Below are 21,177 nucleotides of genomic sequence, written 5' to 3' on the forward strand. Positions count from 1 at the left end.
ATTATACGGTACGGAATACCTCTTTGGTTAGTTTGGGTCATCTGCCCACTTGGGTCCCCTCCCAACCTACTGCGCACCCCCAGTGTATTCACTGGGGGGGGCAGAGTGAGAAACAGAGAAGGCCTTGATGCTCTGCAAACACTGTACAGCAACAGCTACAACGTGAGCGTGTTAGCGGTGTTGTTTCAGTCAAAATCTAAAACATGGCACCGTATGAGCTGCTAGGAAGAAAATTAACTCTATCCTAGCCAGGCCCAGTACACAAGTCTTGACTACAGTATAAGACAGGATTACTAATTCACGTGATATGAACATTGAAACTTCAATTCACAGACCTGTTGTTCCAGATACTCTTGAAGAGGTTTAGTGCTTCTTGAAGCCGATTGGTCTGATTGTCCTCTCGTATAACCATGTTGTAGCTACTGCTCGCCACCACAAATATGATAGCAGTCACATCTAAATCAAGAAATACCCATTAGTTAATATCAAACTTCAGAAGAAATATCCAGGAATCCCAAAGTTCAATTAAGAGCTGCCAGACTTCCGTCTTCATGAAGAGAACAGGCTGGAATGCTATTGCTGACAGCTTTCTAAGTACCAGAAATAAAAAAAAAAGTGAAGAAACCATTAGAGATAGGAAAGGCAGGCCACAGAACAGAAGCTGACAGAGTGACAGAACATGTAGAAAAGAAAGGAACAGAAGCGAGAGAGGGGAACTGAAAAAAGCTAAGAGGAGAATTTAAAGATTTAAGAGGTGTAAGGAAACTTAGAAAGCAACTCTGAGCTATCAAGAAAGGACAGGGAGGCCCTTGGGGGAAGACCTCTGACAAATGGCACTTTTGATCTGCATGAATAGTCATAATAAAAATATTAGATTGCTGTGAGTTCATGGTTAATTGCTCTAGTCTTCCTATAGCGTACTATACTGCTTAGAGGCCCCTATCTCTTTCCTGGGAGATATTCCCAGGATCAGAGAGTCCAGATCTCTGTGTTCGTGTGTGGCTGTGCTGCTCCAGACCCCTTTACACTGACTTCCAGGCTCATCTACCTCCGACATCAACAGCAGAAGAGACGAGTCAGATCATGAGGTAATAGGAAGAGGAAGGAGCAGAGGTAAAACCCGAACAAATCTGTTATTAATAGCACAGAAGAAAATATTGTGCAGGAGTTCCACGCACGTATGAAGTGTTCAGGTGATGCTCTATGACGGTAACCATAGCAAAATACGATGAATTTTAAGATGAATTCCACTTCATCTATTAAATTAAATGAAGAGAGGGAAGCCGAAGAAAACAGACAAGCGATATTATCAAACTTGAATTCCCTTCCACCTACATTCTCCCTAAACGTATTCTATACAGTTACAGAAGTTTACATGTCAAGAAAAATTCCATCTCATATGACTGTTCAGATAATTCCTTATCAAGCTACGTGGAAAAGAAGATGGCTTTCACACAGGCAGAAGATCGGGCATTAAAATTTTGCAGAGAACTATTTTATAAAACAAACATAAATTCTAATCATACCATTAAAACACTGGATCCATTTTCGGCGTTCATCTCGTTGCCCTCCAACATCAAACATACTAAGAAAAAAACATAAATCAAGTCAGAATACATTTTGTGTTTGTTTTGGGGTTTTTTTTGTAAGAAATTTTAGGACTTCCGTGTCATAGAAGCTAAAAGGATCTGAGGATTATGAGAACCTGAACAGGTAACAGTCCACCATCATATGCACGCAGAGCTTTCATCACAAAATATAATTATGTTTACTTCCAATAACACCTACACTTGAAGGTAAGAAATTCTGGCGTATGCACATTGCACATTCATTTTCACCTTTACAAGCCAAGACATTAAAAAAGGTCCTATAAAAAGTCATTTGCTGAAACAAGTATCACAGATCTAAGGTCAACAGGACCAGACTAAAACTCAGCGTTTTTTGTTCGGGTCAAGTAATCTTTCTAACCTGGGACAGTAAAGAGAATATGCATTTTCTGTTACTTAGATATGTACAAAGTTTTTGGTCAAATATTTCACTATATAAACTAGCAATGAATCAAATACTCAGAAAAGGCATTAGTAAAAATAGATTTAAAACATTTTGCTCTTTGTGATTTAAAATAAAAGCAGAAAATTGCACACCAATTTGCATTTCTTTTTAAAGCCAGACTACTAAATTAAAAAAAAATCATAAAATACTTGCTTTCTATTAAACATCGACTTAAGAAATACAGTAGTCTCAATGACTGTATGGTAGACTGTCCTCCAATTTACCCTGGTATTTGTCTGCATGGGATTTAGGAAAAAAGAAAAAGAAAAAAATAAGGATACTTACTGAAAATTTACTTTATCCACCTGAAACTTGGTTTCGAAAATTCCTGATGTCAAAACTCTGCATCTGAGAAGATCCTAGAGCATAAAGGAAAAGTCATTGATTCAACACAGATACTTCATAATTCTTCATATATCCAGCAACAGAAATAAACCCCTTTTACCCAGTGCTGACAGTGTATGCTGTACTGCAAAAACCGGGAAGAGAGCATTATGAAGCTGCATTTAAGGTTTTGATCTTGAACACGTGTACACATATGGGTGTGCTCAACTTTTAAAGTACATATATTTTCACAAGCAGGTTTTAAGTGCCAAGCTTGGAATAGGAGGAAACATTTACAGGCCACTTAAAGCAAACGCAAGTGTTCAGAACAGTGCAGACCCATCCCTAGAGATTAGATGACGCACTCACAGATTTCAGTGGGATTGTGGCACACAACGGGATCTTTAAACTACAACCAAATAATTCTCAACCCCAGAAGACAGATCTCTCCCCCAGCTGCTCAGTGCTTGGCTATTAAAAGAAGTGTCTAGGTCTCAGAATTTTCCATTTTTTCCTTCAAAGAACCGGGAGCTCAACCACTTAAATCTTATGAGAATTGGGCTTTTCAAAGATAAAATTTGAAATTTCCTGTACAGACAGAAATGGTAATCAGAAGTTGTGAGCTACAAATAATTGAAATTGTTATAAGTGCTACAAAACCCTATTAAAACCAAACTGTATTGGCTTTTATTTACAGTGTATTGTAAAGCAGTGACAGCCACATACAGTGCCTAGTGGGTCACTGATCTAGAAGAACCTGATTTGCATAGGCTGCAGACCAAGTGCACAGTCCAAATATAACTATAACTACAAAATACCACTTTGAATTCAAGTAAAGGTTTTATAATTTAGGACTTAAGTTTTGGTGTTCTTCACAATGGGTCTAAATAGCAGATAAATTGTAACATTTGCAGCGGACAAGATCATGTAAGCGGAACAGACTGTAAAAAAAAATTATATGCACAATAAAAGCTCTGTTGTTCCTACATAGGTACCAAACTGGTTAGTCAAAGTCAAAACCACACAAAATCCAAAGGTTAGACAACACTGTTAAATCATTAAACAAAATGGCTATGTTTTAACATCAGTTTTCTGACAGTAAATTATTGTTGTCTGGCTATTTTAATACTCATATTGAAATATGTATATATTTAAACATTGTTCTTATTTGTGTTTGAAACAGTTTGAAAATTTCAACACCCCAATAAACAGAAGCAAATGGGGAAAACTGGACTCTCTGGAGCTCTGCATCTCTAGAAATCAATACAAGTATGATGTTAAAAAAAAAAAAAAAGCACTCACCCACCTCAAGGAAAAAAAAAAAAAAAGGAAAGGAAGTGATTTAATTCTTACACTCGGGAGTTCTTTTAGGAGAAACGTGTAATATCCCAGAGGATAATCCAAATGGGCCTGTTTCACAGTATACTTGTGGGGAGTTTCAATGCAGTCAATGGTCCCAAACAAGTGCCATAAGTACTTGTGCTTACTGTTACTTAGTATGTAACTATTTTACTTAAGTAACTACTTAAATACTCACCTTACTTGAGTAATTACTACAAGTAAATTGTAAGTACTATACTTAGTGCTATAGACTAAGTATAAGTAAATACAAGTTAATAGCCTCCAACATAAAACTGATACTTGTTTAAAGCTTCATATCTGAAGAGTAGTTGCTCCAAATTTCAAATATAATAACCTATATTTTTAATATTTTGTTTCTTGAAAATAAAATGATTTCAGGATAAGAAAGCCTCATAAAAAACCCTCAGATTTTTAAAAGGATGAATGATTAATTTATTCTTGAACAACTTCAAAGGATACGAACTGCTCTCTCCTCATCAATGCTGTCTGCAAAAGTTTTAGGACATTAGTGGTTTTTGGTTATTTATCCTATAAAAGTACATTAGGTGCTTCATTGCATTATTTATGGGCAGAAAGTTAGGAATATACATGTGATTTTGGATTAGGGATTTGGTCCTAAAAAGATCATCAGATTATCTGTAACAAAATGAAAACTACAATTCCTATTCTCATAAAAAAAATAAAATCTTCTAACAAGGTTATTTTTACAAAAATCGGGTTTACAGTGGGAGGCAGTGGGGCTGAGAAGGTACCAACCAACTTTGCATCAAAGAAAGTGCATGACGGTTATTCAGCAAAGAGGGCAAAACATTATGAATTACCCATTCAAATGGATATTTGAGTTTTAGTGTCACAGAAGCATGATGTGAGTCTTGAATCTAAGCAGATTTTCATTTCACAGTACATTTATGGGTATAAACATAATCTCAATCCAAATGACAAAGTAATTTTTACTGGAATACTAAAGATGTGCAGTACGTGGTAATACCTCTATTAGTGCCACAAATGGCAATTAGAAAATTAATGAGATAGTGATCCTCAAAAACGGAGGGGGAAGATAGATTGTGTAATTTCTTAATGAAACTTTCCTTACCTGGTCAGACGGTGTATACTCATTTTGTTTGACTATGTCAATCTTGTCTAGAAAACTGGGGAGAGAAAAGAAAAAGAGTAACTTTTCATTCTCAAATTAGACAAACTACCTAACGCTTTAGTAACCGACAAGTTCCCAGATAAGATTCGTTATATTTTACTGCATTCAGATTCACAAAATGCTGAATACACTGAAATTGCTCAACACACGTGCGCGAGTATTTAAAACATGCATTTCCTGACACCACCCAGCAGAGGGCCAAATCCACAGTCTTATTAATCAGGTCTGGTAATCTCATTCCAACCCCCTCCCATTCTGCTCCCTCCACTAACAAACATACAAGTAGTTTAATTTAGGTAATTTATTCACATAAGTTGTACAATATAATCTGCTACTGCTAACAGTAAAGCAATGACTCAAATAAATTGCCTACATGTGATTTTCCTGAAAGTAAGATGAATTTTTTTTTTTTTTTTGATTTATCATCACTGTAATTCTTTTAATAAATGAAACCCCTAAACCAATTTCATTACAAGTTCAGTCAAGTGAGAGGGAATACTGAGTTTTCGGTCAATTGTTGGTACCAGTTTTTCAGTTTGCTTTCGGAAGAAGTAGCAGTAGTAGGCCAAATGGGTATAAAGAGAGATATTTTATTCAAATTCATTAGGTTATTACCTAAAGAGGATAACCTGGAATCTTTAAAATGTTTTTAGCAATTAACTGTAACCTCCTAATTATCTTTCACTTCAACTCAAAGCATAAAAATCTCAAGGAACCAATTTGTTAACTCTGTTTTATTGTGGTGTTATTATGAGACTTGAAGACGCAGCAAACCAGCAGCTTCAGGATACAGATTTTATGCTACTCGCACCCCCAGTTACACTGTCCAACACCAAGTATGCAGCAGGGCTACACTGCGCTCAGACACCTTCCATTTCAGTATTATTAGGAGATCTAGCAACATTTCTACAGTTAACTTTACCTGTAACATTAATGATTAATCACAGTCTTAAAACCAATTATACTTTAAGTTTCCTTTTATATTCCTTTGCATGAATTCTTTTCTTTATGAAGCAGAATTCACAAAGAAAAGGTAGGTTTTCCCTTCTGCTCCCTACACCTAGGTAGGTACCCTGAAAGTCCATTAACTATGGTCGAAGGCGACAATTTTAAGGGAGGGTAGCCATGTCCCAGACTCACAAATCAGAAACCAAACCACCATGAAAATCAGCAAGAGTCTTAGCCCTCAGTGTCAGCCCCTGCTTCCCGACTGATTTTCTAAACCACCTAATGAAGAGCAGGGGAAGGAGGAAAAATAATTGTAGGTTTTAACAGTGGCTTCAGTGTAATGCCCTTTTCACCAGGAATTAGATGACCATCTTGTTTCAGAGACAAATGAAAAGTAATTTTTGTTTAGTCAGAATTACAGAATTTTAAACACATTAAAATGTAGCTTAGTAAATATGCTACTAAAAACATGAGACAAAGCATAAAGATCAATTTTCATCACGAAAGGTGACGTTGAGACAGATATACAGGGATAAAATTGATGACAAATTGTGTTCTGCAATTTGCAAGCTGGATTTTTTCCTCGTCTCTTCCACGCTGTTAAGTAATTTTATTTTTTCTTTTTTTAATCCAAAGGAAAAAGAAGTAAAGCTCTTTGTTCAGTACACAGAGGATGTTAAATACGTACAACAATCATGAACTCCAACTAGTACGAGTGTTTCCACGTTCTATTCTCCCCTAAGACCACAGTTTCAGAATCATATGGCAATTTCAGAAGTTGGAGGATGCTTGAAAAATGTTCAGAACACAACACGTTCATAAAGGTATAAAGGTGATTACTGTTACAATGACCCAGCCTTTCTGTACTGAATTTATCTCGACGTAACATTCTATGCAAGGTTCCACAAGAGGGGGATTTTTGGTTTGGGGTTTTTGTTTTGTTTTTTAAACACTCTGCTAATCAGCTTAATGGATTTTGGAAACTGACAATTAGAAAATAACAACAAGATATTGCTAAAACCTGGAACTGAAAGTACAAACCTCTTACTGTTGTTTATGCAGACTATTTTTAGGCCTATGATTTCCTTGAAAAACATCAGCCACATAGGAGCAGCAGTACTGTACTTGAGATGAATTCCAATAGCAATGTTCATGCCAGGTACAACAAGCTCGAATAGAATAAACATTTCTTCTTCCCCCCAAAACAAGTTCCAACATTCGGTAACATCTGATACTCGTAACAATGCTTGTTCAAGAAGGACGTCTTTCACCGTGTGATAGTTACCAGAAAACCTACCCTGCTTCCAGTGGCATTTCAGGGAAAACGGAGCAAAGCAATACATTAAATGAAGATTTCCTCCTGTGTATGTGCCTTTTCATGTAAGTCTGCTCTAGCAACTTTAGAAAGAGCTAAAGACTTAAAAAACAGTCTGTTTTTTTTTTCTCAGACATAAAGAGAGGGAATTATTCTTTCACTTGGTCAACAGAAAAATAAATGTGTCTGTAAGGAGAAGAGAGTAGCAGAAATTGGATCTAGTCTGATACCTCTAAAATAAGGAGCAACAGCGGGAGCATGAGAGTTCAGAAAAGATCAATACACTATGTTCAGAGACTTCTAAGACAATGTTAGTCAAGACCAAATAATTTATCCAGTAAATTAAACTAATAATCAAGCCGGATGAGAACAAAGCCTAATTCAAAATGAAAACAAATTCGCCACCAATAATTTCTATTTTTAATTCTTGTTATGCTTTACCCAAAACACAAGTGAGGCCACCTCAGTACTACTTTGTGTGCTGAATTCACTGCTGCTATAGATTGTTCTAAGTCTACTGGAGATATGCCCATCTACTATGTCAGCAATGAATTTCACAGGGAGAAAGAAAAGTAACCTTGGTGAAATAATTCAAATAAAACTGTCAAACCACGAAACCAAATTTTATACTGTGAGCAAGTCTTGCACCAAGTTACAAAGTCAGTTTTTTTCTTCGGTAAATTTTTCCCAGAGATTATATGGGAAAACTATTTTCCAGAAAGCAAATAATTCATTCAGCATTGCCGCCAGTTCTCACTTAGGGCCAGATTCTGGACATTAGGACTAAATAACAGGATCAGTTACTGCTCTGCAAAATACTGTCACTTAGTATAAGGCACTTCTGTCTGTGTTATAAAACATCGATACTGCTATGACACATTTAGAAAAAAAAAAAAAAGAAAAAGAAAAAGAAAGACTTTAGGTCATTTGTAGTCAGCAACACTGGAGAGGCAGCATCTCTAGGACAGCAGCAGATGTGTCCCTGAGATATTAAAATGAAAGATATTAATAAAAATGTAAAGCAAACAAATAAAAAATGCACTTTATTTTTGGGTCCCTTTCTTCAGCCTGGGGAAGGAAAAACACACATGAAATGTTTTAAACAGATCTTTGTGAAGAATCAAGTGTCTTTAATTTTAAGGGGTGCACTTAGGAGGCAGACTTCATACAGAGGGATAGACAGAAGCTTTCCTCAGCTCCTGCAGGTCAAAGTATTTAAGTCATACACGTATCCCCAATTCTTTCCAAATTTTTAATAAGCCTATTATGTCAAAGCCATGTCCCAGTTTTCAGATCAAGATACATGCCAGTTACTGATTTATTCTGGAGTCCTTTCATACAGAGAGAGTTGTTTTATCCCTACGTGGGGGGAATGTCCTGAATGAACAATGCTGCTGCCAGATGAAGAACTGCAGCCTGCGCTCCTTTTTCCCCACTGAAAAGGTATATAACGCATTAAATCTTCCACCACAAGAAACAACACAACTTCACCGTTTTGGGAAGAATGGGGAGGGGGAAATCAGACTGCCTTTCCTTGAGCATTTCCCGACAGTCTTTTCAATAAACAGTTACTTGAAATTTTACTCTTTGTGATATGACGAAATGGTTGGCAGACAAGAAATTTTTTTTTGCTTTATGAAGAGCAGCTTTTGTTTTCAGTCTACTACAACACTGGAAAGGTCTCTTCAAACTGACCACACACCTATATTTGAAGAGCTTTATTTCCATCAGATTTTTTTTTTTTGTCAAGTCATAACCTGAATTTGTATACAAAATGTCTCTCTCAAAACACATATTAAGATCTCATCGTTAGTGTAAGACACTGCAAATCAAGAATTCAAAATTTCAGTCCCAGCTAAATACAAGATTTGTTTATAATTTATAACCCTCAACAGTAGTACTGGAACTCTGCATTTATGAAGTTTCTTGCCTCTGAAAGCCTCAAGGTATTTTACAGACAGTAAATCATACTCACAACTCCTGCCTGCCTTCATTCATGCTGCATTTCCTGACCCCACCATCGCATCCTGGAACGCACACCTTACATCAACCCGACTTTAAAGGTGGGCACACAGGGAGCAAGTTAATTGCCCAGAGTCCCTGAGTCAGTGGAAATGGAATTTTCATTTCCTCTGAGTCATGTGTTTTTATCAAGATATTACTAAGAATTAACCAGAATACTGCTAAGAATTATCAAGATGTTACTAAGAATTGAAGTTGTATGTACCCCGATCACCTCTAAAACAGTCTTTACAATTCAGGTTTCTATGTCTGAAAAGAAATTAATATTTGTTTACTGATCTTCCTGAAGACCAAACTGTGCAAACGCCCAGCAGATTTTTATTTATCTATACCCTATCCGGACTACAAAACTAACTCAAAGCTCCCTAAAGTAGTTTTAAGCTGAAATTTAACTCAACATTAATAGTGTTTATAAACAAGAGTGTACTTCTTATTTCTCAGAACAGATCATGCTTTACTTCTACTTTACTCCCTTTTTAGTCCTTGCCATAATCCTTTATGTTATTCAGCAACGGCTTTCTAAAAGCTAAACAGTTAACTATTTGATAAATTCCTTCTTTAGCTATTTTGTCTATGCTGAAGCCAGAGTCACAGGATTAATACAAAGATACAACACTCTTTAAAAGGGTATTCGAGTGGAGAAATATATGATGGACCGTAACTTTAACACCGTTTAAAAACATGTTAATACAGAAGAGTTTTCCAAACCCTGAAAAGCCAGGTCTGTTACAGTGTCAAAACCATGGCTTCCCATGCAGGCCAAGACACCGACAATAACTCCAGGGCAGAGGGGTTATTTTCAGTTGCAAGCATGCATGTGCACATCAACTGTCCCTCAAGTCTCTCCATCTCTGCTCTTCTTGGGAGCAAGCAGGATATTGAGGGGGGGAAATCCTATTCCTTAAACTGGTGATAGAGATTTCTTTTACATTTCAGCTAGTTTATTTTGCAAGAGAAGCAGAAAAGCAGGCAAAGTGACAGGAACAACACAAATTCAATCTGCTAGTATTTATGGCATCCTGCAAACATGGACAGTAGATGAAACCAAACTTGTCATGTTTTTCCTCAAAATGAAGTTAAATATTAAAATTGGGACATTAGTAGACTTTTTTCTTTGTTTGTTTTTAAAGATATACTGATATTTTCTATTATTTGCTAAGGTGGAGTTTTAACTGTTAAGGTGGTCATAGAAGACATGCCACAAACATGTTATTGAACAATTTAAAAATATTAAGAAAGGCATAATTCTCCCCCCCCCCCCCCCAAAAAAAAAAACTACATAAAGGGAGAGGAAAAAAAGAAAATCCATTAAAACCTTTGCAATTACTTTAACTACTTTACAAAGAAAACTGGGGGGGGGAAGCCTTTAGAGACAGGCACACAGAGACAGTACTGTAACAAATATTATTGGTATAATTATGAGAGCACTATATTGCATGTAAAAACATCTCACATATGATGTTTCTGTAATGAAATTCTGCATGTCAGTTCTCAGACATAAGAACCCCATTCAAAACCATATTCATATTGGAAATAAACTTCAAAATGTAGTATAAGACTTGAACAGAAGTAAACCAAAGGACAAGTCTTTAGAAAACTTTCCCAAGAAGCTGCAAATATTTTTTTTTATTTCCAATTTCAAGTCAACTGGTTATTACGATTTCCTTATCAAAGCAGCAAGTCGCACAAAAAGATTTAAAAACCGTCTAAAGCTCAGGATTTAATTATAGATAGTATTAATGCATACATATCCCAGAAAAGTGATTTTGAGAGCGGCCCCAGCTGTAATTACAGAAGAACCTCGCAGCATTCCAGCCACTTGGAGGCAGAGGGGCACCATGGGTCTAATTTTGAAGCAAATAATGAGAAAGCTGAAAAGTATGACTCCATATATTTGGAATCATCTTGTGGTAATCAAGGTTACAGTTCCTTATATGGTGTGGAGAACATGAAGCACACACAAAAAATAGAATATTAAAACTACGGGGTATAAAGAACTGCAACTATTGCAAAAACCCCTGAACATACCCCAGCAGCCAGCCAGCAAAGCCCCCGTATTTTTGTGTTGCCATGAAATACAAACCTTGCCCTAAACCCAAGGCTGGTTACGCACCCTGCTTCCTAAACTGCATAATTAAGAAAGCGTAATCCGCCGGGAGGCCACGGGGCATGAATGAATTTTAGACAAATCCAGCAGAAGGCAAACCATCCCTTCAAAAACTGCTAGCGATCGAAAAGAGAAATGGGGAAAAGGTAGGAGAAAAAGAAGAAAAAAAAAAAAAAATCTATTTAAAGATTGTAGTTGTCTCTCTGTTTTTTTTTTTTTCCTCTGCCTGTCTAAAGTTAGTCTGGCTTAGAGGATGCACTAACTTTCCCAATCAGTTTTACATTACAGCACAAGTCCAGAAATAGCTCCCAGCCGCCTTGGCCTCTAGCACGGTTGCCATGACAATGGAACCACAGTGCTATAAATAGCTCATCAGCACCAAATCTTGTGAGACACATCTGGAATGGGGCCAGCCCAGCCCCGGCCTGACAAATAAAAATAGGCACAGGCAGTTTCAAAGGCTGGAAAGGTACAATGCAGCTCGGCTTGTGCGGAGCGGCAGGCAGAGAAATGGTTTTGATCGCTTGTTAGCACGAGATTTGTTTGATAGGAGATTGGGAAAAGGATAAAAATTACTTTATTGCATACTAAACAGTCAGTCTTTCTCTAAGGTCTATTTTTCTTTCTTTTCCCCTAGTCCGCAGCAAAACCATACCGGTTTTCAAACTGTAACAACGCAGTCTTTTGCCCAGGAGACCATTAAAATAAGGAAAAAGAGAAGAAAAGAGATCTTCAAAACTTCCCCCTCTAAACTATTCCCGTACGTTTCTGGCTCCGGTGTATTTAAGCGCTCCTGCGAGTCTGACGGGCATCCTGGATGGGATCCTGCACGGGCTGGAGTGCTTTGCTCCAGTCAAAATCATTCACAGGCTGCTCAGTGCCTCCACGAGCCTGGTACCAGAGGAGGTTGCCCAGCCCCTCTGCCAGGCTGCAGCGATGGCTGCTCTCCTCCTCACCCTCAACGTTGTCACTCCGGACCCTCACCAGGGACAAAACTACGGCCGCGGACCACGCCGACGTTACAAACCAGCGGTGTCTGCAACTCAGGCCAGACCTGAGCCGTGCCTTCAGAGGCGGAAGGCAGAACGGGCAGTCACAGCATAACCCAGCCCACTTTCCAACGGCTCCGGTTGACAAAACTGCCTTTTGAGCAAGCATTTTCTTTCACTTAGTGGGTGAGAAAATGTCGTATTTTTAGCACAGACTCTTGATCAACCCATTCAATTACATCCAAATTATCTGTGTGGGAACAGAATGTTATGTCAAAAATGTTATTCAGTATATTTGTCAATATTACCCAACAGAAGACATTTGTATAATCAGGAGATTCAGTATTTTCTACAGCATATGAAAGCAACAGTTCAGGAATCAGACTGAAGTTGTAAGACTTTGCTATTTCACAGACACTGGAAATAGTAGTCAGCATGATACAACACAGCGAACATCACTCCCAAAATATAAAAGCTTAGTTGCTCTATCAAAAACCAATAGAGACCACAGATGGTAATCAAAAAACTGCAACTATAATAAGCATTTAAGCCACAGTAAAATATCTTCCGTATGCCATAAAGGCACCATGCACGCGCCCCACACAAACTGCACCATCAGCCCACAGGATTCCTTTAGGTCCCTACATGGATATTTTCATTTCTAAAAATTGTAGAAGTAACTTCCATCCAGGCTTAAAGCTGTATGTAAACGTCCCTCCCCTTCCCCCTTCCTTTTACCACATCCAGTTTGCTCATTTGCCATCTGAACAACGTACGTTTCAGAAAACAGCAGTTTTCACAGAAGTATTTTGGAAAATGTGCTTCATAGCATGCAATGCAGTGCAATTCAGGATTTATTGGGTTTTATATAGATACTCCAAGTTAGTTTAGGAGCCTATAATCAACTGCAAGTTTGGATTGAAATTATATAAAAAAGAACTCTCTGTATATTTTTTTTCTTCCCTAAGAAAGCAATTCATAAATTATTACGAGATAGCCCTTTGTGGCTCATGTAACGAACAAACTTTCTGGTTTTGTCTGGGAGAATCGTGAGAGGGAGGGCTGTAAAGCAGAAAACTCTCCAAGGTAACCCAAACCTGGCCAGCACGCCAGCCCTTTGTCGGAAGGGTGGCCACAGCACCCCCAGGACGCCTGCGCAGGCAAACCTGCCAGATTCCCGCTGCCATTAACTCTTCACCTTGACCTGATGCTGCTTACGGATCCCTCCTCCTCCAGCGATGGCTTTGGAGGGATGCCTCCCCCAAGACGACTGTTTGTGCTCCTTTACGCTTCCCACTGACTGGGCGTACATTTTATCCCGAACGTTACAGCCATCTGCCTGTGCCCGTATTCGATTACCAGTTTTCAAATGAAACCCGTCCCGCACCGCTTCCCCCCACCGATAACTGACGCAAACCCCAAACACTTGAGGCTGCTCCAGCTGCCTTCACTCCTACTTTGCCAACTTGTACGAAGGTGTTTTCACACTCTCACAACTACCAAAACAGACCAATTAAAAACAACTCACTACTGCGTGCCTCCGAGGCTCACTCCGCAATACAAGCCTGTATATGCCACAGAACTCCAGAACAGCCCCTCACTCCGCCCCAGAAAATTACTTCACCATGCCAGGAAGAAAAGTAAGCTGATCCAAGGCCAAGGTTGGGTACAGAAATGAAAGGTAACGGTATGGATGAGATCACTACGTCGTGATCTGATTCCAGGGCAAGCCCAGGGCGGGAACATGGTGTGAGTGAGTGGGGAGGAACATGGCGCAATCCCTATTAACTTTTTCTGTCTTTTTTTTAAGTAGGCTGCAAAAGAAGACAAAAAACATGGGAAAAGGTGAAGCAATTAAATGTTCCTGTAACAACATTTCTCACTTCACTTTGCTTTCTGCCCCTCTTCTCCAACTTTTTTTCTGGTGTGTTTGGCCCACCAAAATTCAGGAGACTCCTGTCTCTTGCAAAACACTATCAAATCTATTGCTTTAGATACGGGATGTTATCTCTTCTCTATACTTTAGAACAATTCTGTTTGCCTGCCTTCATTTTTACTTATCCCTATTAATGAACCAGTGTTTAAAATAAAACAAGAAGCGAATTAATCCGAAATCAAAGTAACAGCCATCTCTAAACAATTCATGTGTTACGGGAAGCTGAATGAAAGGCAAGTGGTATGCTGGGGCTGCAGAGTGCCCAGGGAAATCAAACCCTGGACAGGAGGGTGGGGACCAGGCATGGGGAATGGGAGAGGTGATGCGGCAGCCTGCACTCCCGGGCTGTTCTGTGACTTACCTGCTCCAATTTCTGTCTTTGCTGATGCTTGAAATAGTTTTAACCTCCTATGACTCTCAAAGACTGTCGTCTTGAAGAATCTATCTCCTAGGTACTCCATCAAGTTTGGTATCTTTTCCAGTTATTTCAGCAAGAGCTCTGCACGCTAAAGACTACAATTTTTAATTTTCTACAAGGAATGAAAAGCTGAAGTCTAATACTTAAGTGTAAGAAAATAACAAATTGTTTCCATGGTCTTTATGATCTATAAAGCCATCAAGCGGGACCAGTGAGAACTCAAGTATGGCTGATTGTGAACTTCTCTCCCACCCTGCCCCCCCTTAAATATCCATATTCTTAATATATTTTTTGTCGCACCTGTTTTCTGAAAGGTAGAAAAAGGTCTATATCTACAAACAAGGTCAGGAATTTTTCTGTTGTAAGCTGTTTTTAATTGTAAACTAAAGTCACAGACCTTATTTACAGCAGAAGAAACAAATATAATTGCGTCACTGACTACATCACTCCTGTGCTCTGTGGGCGCTGAACTTGGGAGGGAAACTACATTTAATAATTTTTCAAAATCTATTTAAATCAATCAGGCGCAATAGGGATCTTCTTACGACAGGTTTAAGAATATTTGCTGCTAACTTAGCTTAAGGAGACTGTTTAAGCAAAGTCATTTAGGCAAAAATCAATATGAATAATTTTTAATGGAATTAAAGAGTGCTTCTACAGAATATAAATTTGTTTGACAACCCCCCAACATCTTGGAGTTCAAATCAGAACATGAATGCTTGCTTCAATTTCAGATGTCATTTTTAATATGGCAACAACCTATGCATTTTATAAATATATGGCCCCTACTGTAGACTGCTCTGAGCAATTAAAACAGGTGAACCTAATGGGATATCCTTTCATTGTGTTTCAAGAAAGTATTTATATGAACCTTGTCCTCATGGTCTTTAGCTCCCTCCAGTGCCATCAAATCAGTAGAATAGCTTTCAGTTGATAAAGATCATCATATACATATAATTTTTAAATGGCATTATTCTGACAAAATTAGCGACATCACTAATAAATAAAATAAAAATTATGTTAATAATTTAAATCAAAGCGTATTCCCTCGACAACTGGGACCAAAAAATACAGCCAGAATGTTTAAAAAAGAAAAAAAAAAAAAAAGACACAACCAAAGAGCTAGATCTGAAGTAGGAATAAAACTATACTATCTGACAGCCACAAAATGCTTTATAAGCATTATTTATTGGTATTTGCACCATGTCTTTCAGATTATAAAAGAATTAATAAACTAATACTTCATACTAGTTTCCATAATTTGAAGAAACAGAGCTATCTGCAAAAATGGACAAATCAAAGGTTCAGACAGTTCCCACATTTTTCAGCCTGTGTGTGGCTTGTATAACCTAAACCCCGAACACTGAGAACACAGAACCAGGCACTTCCCCAACTGCTATCTGAAAAACAGGTAACATCATTTTTAACAGAAATCCGAGAAATGGATGTAGGTGGTGGAGCTGACATGATCTCACGTGACAGAAAAGGAATTTTGATCCCAGGACTGAGTTTCCGCAGGAACTAGGGAAGCAGTGATAGCTCAGGGAAGGGTTCAGGCCCCAGATGAGCCCAAAACAATGGGAGGACAAACCGCTGCTGGGTTCTGAGCAGGGCGGTAGGGAGGACTTCACTGCCTTATTTACACACACTTGTACAAAGGTCTTCAGAGAAACAGTTCACCTGTATTATATGCAAGAATATGTATCTAACACTGGAATTTTGCCTACTGAGGTGCCATCCCGACTGAGATTTTTGTTCAGTATTTTAGGAAGTTAGGTTCTTTTGCAAAAAGGCAGTAATTTTGACTGTTACCCTGCTCACAGGATGCTCAAGTGTTTCATTTCTTTTACACCAGCGTCACACGCGATGCTTGCTGCAGGCACTCAGGACTGGAACGGCAGTCAGTGTCTTCACAGGACTACCTGTCAATACCTGCTCGGGAGCCGATAGCTTAGACAACTCACAGCAGCTCACATTTCAGTTTTTGCTTTTCTCAGAGGCATGCTTCCCCCCCCTTCCCCTCCCCCTTTTTTTTTTTTTAAACATTCTTTTTCCAACTTGGGAAAAACAACTCCAGGTCTCTGTGAAAGGAGGCACACAACCTGGAATCTAGTATTAAAAGCATCTGTAAAGAGCACACCTCTCGTTCTGAAGTGAGTTATAATATAAAGTTGTTATTCTTTTTTCTTGAAAACTTTTGCTTGATCATGAAATTGAATACCAGACATACTTAAAAAAAAAAAAAAAAAAACAAACCACCATTTTAAAACAAGCAAGTGATAAGGAGCTCCAATAGCAATTTTAGACTGTTAATTTTGAGCGGTACAGTGACACTAATCTTTGGCTACTGTGAAAAGCATTGCTTGCAAATATCTGTTTCTGTGCTCTTTCGCCATACAATAAAAATGAAGAAGTCAAATTTAAGTGCTTGTCTCTCCCTGGTACACATTACATTCAGGCAGATAAAAGGAGCAAGAAATCAAGCTTGAAGCCAAATTCAAAGGCAAACAATAAAGGTGAACATACTGCTTCTGTGGGAAAGCCATTCGCAGGGAGTGATGTGTTTCTGAAAAAGCGCAGCCCTCTTTTATTCTCATAGAAATTTAACACATCAAACAAAAAGAACTGTCAGTCATCCAGTTTCATGATTTTGCTCTTTGCTTAGATTTTCACTACTCTTAAAATCTAATATAGACCCTCCACCTTCACCTACTCGCAGGTTGCTTGTGATAACATCCATACATAGTCAGACTGGAGTATTTCCCCAAACTGCATTTGAATATTCAGTGCTTTTAAGCTCACAATTAAAATGGACACCTCACAGAATACTGTGGCTTTACAAAGGTTCACCACAAACAGCACTAATTTAGCAAGTGACATGATATGCCATTTTAGAATCTTTTAAAGAAAATATTTTGGCCCTTCCCCCTCTCTTCCCCAGTGACCTGCTAACTTGACTCAACTTATCCTGAAGCAGAATTTTAATCATTGTAAAAATATGAACTCTCAAAACAGAAGACTGGCTATAAAAGACCTAGTATTAAAAGCTCTCATCATTCAAGTGTCTGTAAAACAGACAGTAGGATATACTTTATATTTGCAAAATATTTTTAACGTTTGCAAAATGTATTTTTTAACGTGGACTTTTCTAAGCTGCGTGCTTTTAAGATTAAAGTAACAGAGAATTTAGAATGAAGCGTGCACAGGAAAAGTAAAAACCCTGACAAGGCACAAACTTAGCCTGTTTCCTCTCTCAGCCAAGAGTCACGTCTGCTGGTTTCAGCACAGAGCGGTTTTCCATTGCAGTTCCCTGACTCACAGACAAGCAGTCAGGTGCTGCAAAACATGGAACCGAGATAGGACTGGAGTAAGTGTGCAGAGATGTGTGTGGGTGATGGATGCGCACGTCTGAGAAAGAGCTGTTGGGTGAGTGCGCAGGAAAAAGGAGGCGAAGGGAAATTTTGGAAGGACTTTTAAAATCCCTTATTCTCTAACTAGCTTAAGCCAAAGTTACAATGAGGAAGTGATAATGCAGCTGCTTCAGGTGGAATTAGTTCTTTTAAACTAGCTTTATTGACTCTGTTTATTACAGTTATATAAAAGCGTTGTAACTACCTGAACAGTTACGAAATGTATTATTCATAGAACATAATTATTTCAGCATTATAACTTTAAAACCCCTCAATAGAAGAACGGATAGCTCTATTTTGAAATGGAACCTTATACTCAGGAGAATATTAAGATTCAGGATACGCACCGCCCTTGCAGTCTCAGCATCCTCACTGGCCTCCTTGTTGGCAGACTTTACACCGAGGCCAATTACTGAGAAAGCCTGGGCAGGGAGTCTTCTCCCACAGCCCCATTCTTCTCTTCTGACATGGGTCTCTGTGCTCCCAGGCAGTGCCAGAGCCTTGACCACAAACCACCCTTCTACCGAGGCTGAAGAGAATCTTTGCGCTGAGGTACACTTATAGAATCATAGAATGGTTTGGGTTGGAAGGGACCTTAAACATCATCTGGTTCCAACCCCCGTGCCACGGGCAGGGACACCCTCCACTGGACCAGGTTGCTCAAAGCCCCATTCAACCTGGCCTTGAACACTCCCAGGGATGGGGCATCCACAACTTCTCTGGGCAACCCGTTCCAGTGCCTCACCACCCTCAGAGTAAGGAAAACTGTACAAAACTCTGCTAAATTTAAATTACTGCCATGTTCCCTGGAAACCTTAACTTTAGCCCCTTGTTCCTCAGGGGATGGGGAGGAAGGAAAAAGGAGGAAGAGATATTCTAGCCATTATAGTTGCGAAGCAAGTACAAAAACAGTGCAGTGCAGGTAGCAGGTATGCAGGTAGCGGGAAACAAGCACGCTGAGAGGTGGAAAAGAATTTCATCTCAGCAGGCGTTCATTCTGCAACTCCAGTGATGCTGGTTTATGCTTTTTTTATTTCATTACACTGAAAAGAAAGTATCACACAGCTATGAATAACAACTCATTTTTGCATCACAAGTGGGTGGACTCCCCCCGACCCTCAATCACAGCCGGGCAGTAGGGAATCAGAGAGAAAGAAAAGCCAAACTGAAGAGCCCGAAGTGTACATTCAAGTTGCAGAAAATTTCCAAATTCCCCTGGATGACTAAAAGCCGTAAGATTCCAGTAGAGGACACACGCATCTTGACCATCTCTTTGTCTGCAGAGGGCAGTGTCTCATGTTTGCATTTTAAATGGCTTAAACCCTAAACATAAATTATTTATTAACAGATTAAATACTTCCTCTTCTACATGAAAGGAACATTTAAACAGTCTCAGGAGAAGAACTGAACTGAAGCAGGCACTAAAATTCATGGGTAGAACTGCTGCAGCGGGAAAGATGAAAAGGGGTCTAAGAAGATATTTCTCTTCCTCAAATGTAGTGCATATTCCCACATCAACATATGTTAAGGGGTTATGAACCCAGCTGGGGCTTTGGCCGTCCTTACAAAGCTGTGCTCAATATCCAAGTCTATTATTTTGCACAAAGACATAAACCCAGCAACCCTCTTACAATGTCTTACTGCAAAGAAGCACTAAAGGATATACAACACCCTGCAGTGTTGCAGTTTTGGTTCAAATATGTGCCTACAACTTAGCAGGCATCTGACATTCACAGCCCACAGACCTGGTAATAAACGTGCAATTCAAAGCTGTGCTAGGACGCAGAGGCATGCAGCAGCTAGTGGAACGATCGTGACCCAGCTGTAGCCTGGACTGGCTCACCTATTGCTCTGATACCTGTAACTAGAAACTATGCGATTATAGAGTGCTGAAGACAATTCCAGGATTTCCATTTGTTCTGCATTACTATAATTAGAGCTTCCGGATCATGGTTTACACTAAAAGCAGCAGTAAAGATCGCAGGTGGAAGAAACTCAGATCAGATGGGTCAGATAGGAGGAAAGACTGGAGACAAAGCTCAATGGTTCTGGTGAAAAGGAGGTGTGTTCTTACATTACGTACATCATATCAGGTGCTTATACTTGCACAGTCCATAAACACTATAACCATATGTGAAACAGCTTTTATCACACTACAGTATTTTAATTCCACTTCCTCTACTCAGCAGCAAATTATTAGATTCACCACAAAAAAGAGTGCCTAAGCACAGCAACCGATATATTACACAGAAGTTAATAATATGCGACTACTAAATATAGCCATTCTCTGTTTTCTTCTACATTTTCCAGCCTAAGACATTTTTGCAGCATCTTGAACACACTAGCTGCCCTGTATTGGTTGTGGTGCTCCAAACTAGTGATAGGTACAGAGCTCTCGGGATGGCACTTTTCCCTCACCCCACCCCACCCGTGTTTAGATCCTATAGCTTCAGCTTGTAAAACTACCGTTATCTTCTTTGTCTGAAGGCACATGCACAGGAAGCCCAAGGAACAGCCTGCCAACAAGCAGATGAGAAAATTAAAAAAGATCCGAGACGTTAATAAACCATGCCGGAATTATACACTGCATCTACATACAGGTTTTAAGGGAACATCATCGGAGTACTTCTGCAGATAAATATATCCTTCATTTTGATTAAAAAAGAAAAATTCCCTCCTTTAAATGAACCCACTTCCATTTCAGACACCTATGTTTTATTAATACATCTTATGATTTTCTGTTTCTTTGCTTAAAGGCAATAGAATGGGGAAGAAAAAAAAAAAAAAAAAGGCTGATATAATTTACATTCGTGTCACTGACTTTCTTGATTGTGGCTCCAAACAGCAAGCTTTTAAAAACAAAAAAACCCAGCCACACAAGCCCCACACTGCTCTGCAGTAGAACTTCCTCCTGTTGCCTACATTCATTTTTGTCAGTGGGAGCTGCAGGTATTTAGGGGAGTTACAGTCAAAAGGTATCTCAAAGAAGAAAAAAAAAACAACCAAAAAAAACCCAACCTTCAACTAACATCACAATTGAAAAATGCAACTTTTCTAATGTATTACTGATTTCTAAGTAAGTATGCAGGGAAACTGCCATACATTTACATGGACATATATGTGTCTAACTTTGCAGAGTGA

At 38.8% G+C, this 21,177-nt stretch overlaps 1 protein-coding gene across 3 annotated transcripts in view; it reads right to left on the bottom strand.

Annotated features, from left to right (window-relative positions):
* The window catches only part of GNAS (GNAS complex locus), a 161,233-nt gene that overhangs the window by 6,197 nt on the left and 133,859 nt on the right, over window positions 1-21,177 (bottom strand). For all 3 annotated transcript variants that reach the window (XM_087749582.1, XM_087749583.1, XM_087749584.1), the window contains exons 6-9: window positions 4,832-4,886; window positions 2,338-2,411; window positions 1,527-1,585; window positions 336-456 (exon numbers count right to left, since the gene is read on the bottom strand). In XM_087749582.1, coding sequence (XP_087605708.1) covers window positions 336-456; window positions 1,527-1,585; window positions 2,338-2,411; window positions 4,832-4,886 — 309 coding nt within the window. The remainder of the gene's footprint in view (window positions 1-335; window positions 457-1,526; window positions 1,586-2,337; window positions 2,412-4,831; window positions 4,887-21,177) is intronic.

The sequence above is a fragment of the Nipponia nippon genome, unplaced genomic scaffold (assembly GCF_047370975.1).
Source record: "Nipponia nippon isolate SJK-2023a ecotype South Korea unplaced genomic scaffold, ASM4737097v1 scaffold_13, whole genome shotgun sequence".
Lineage (NCBI taxonomy): Eukaryota > Metazoa > Chordata > Aves > Pelecaniformes > Threskiornithidae > Nipponia > Nipponia nippon.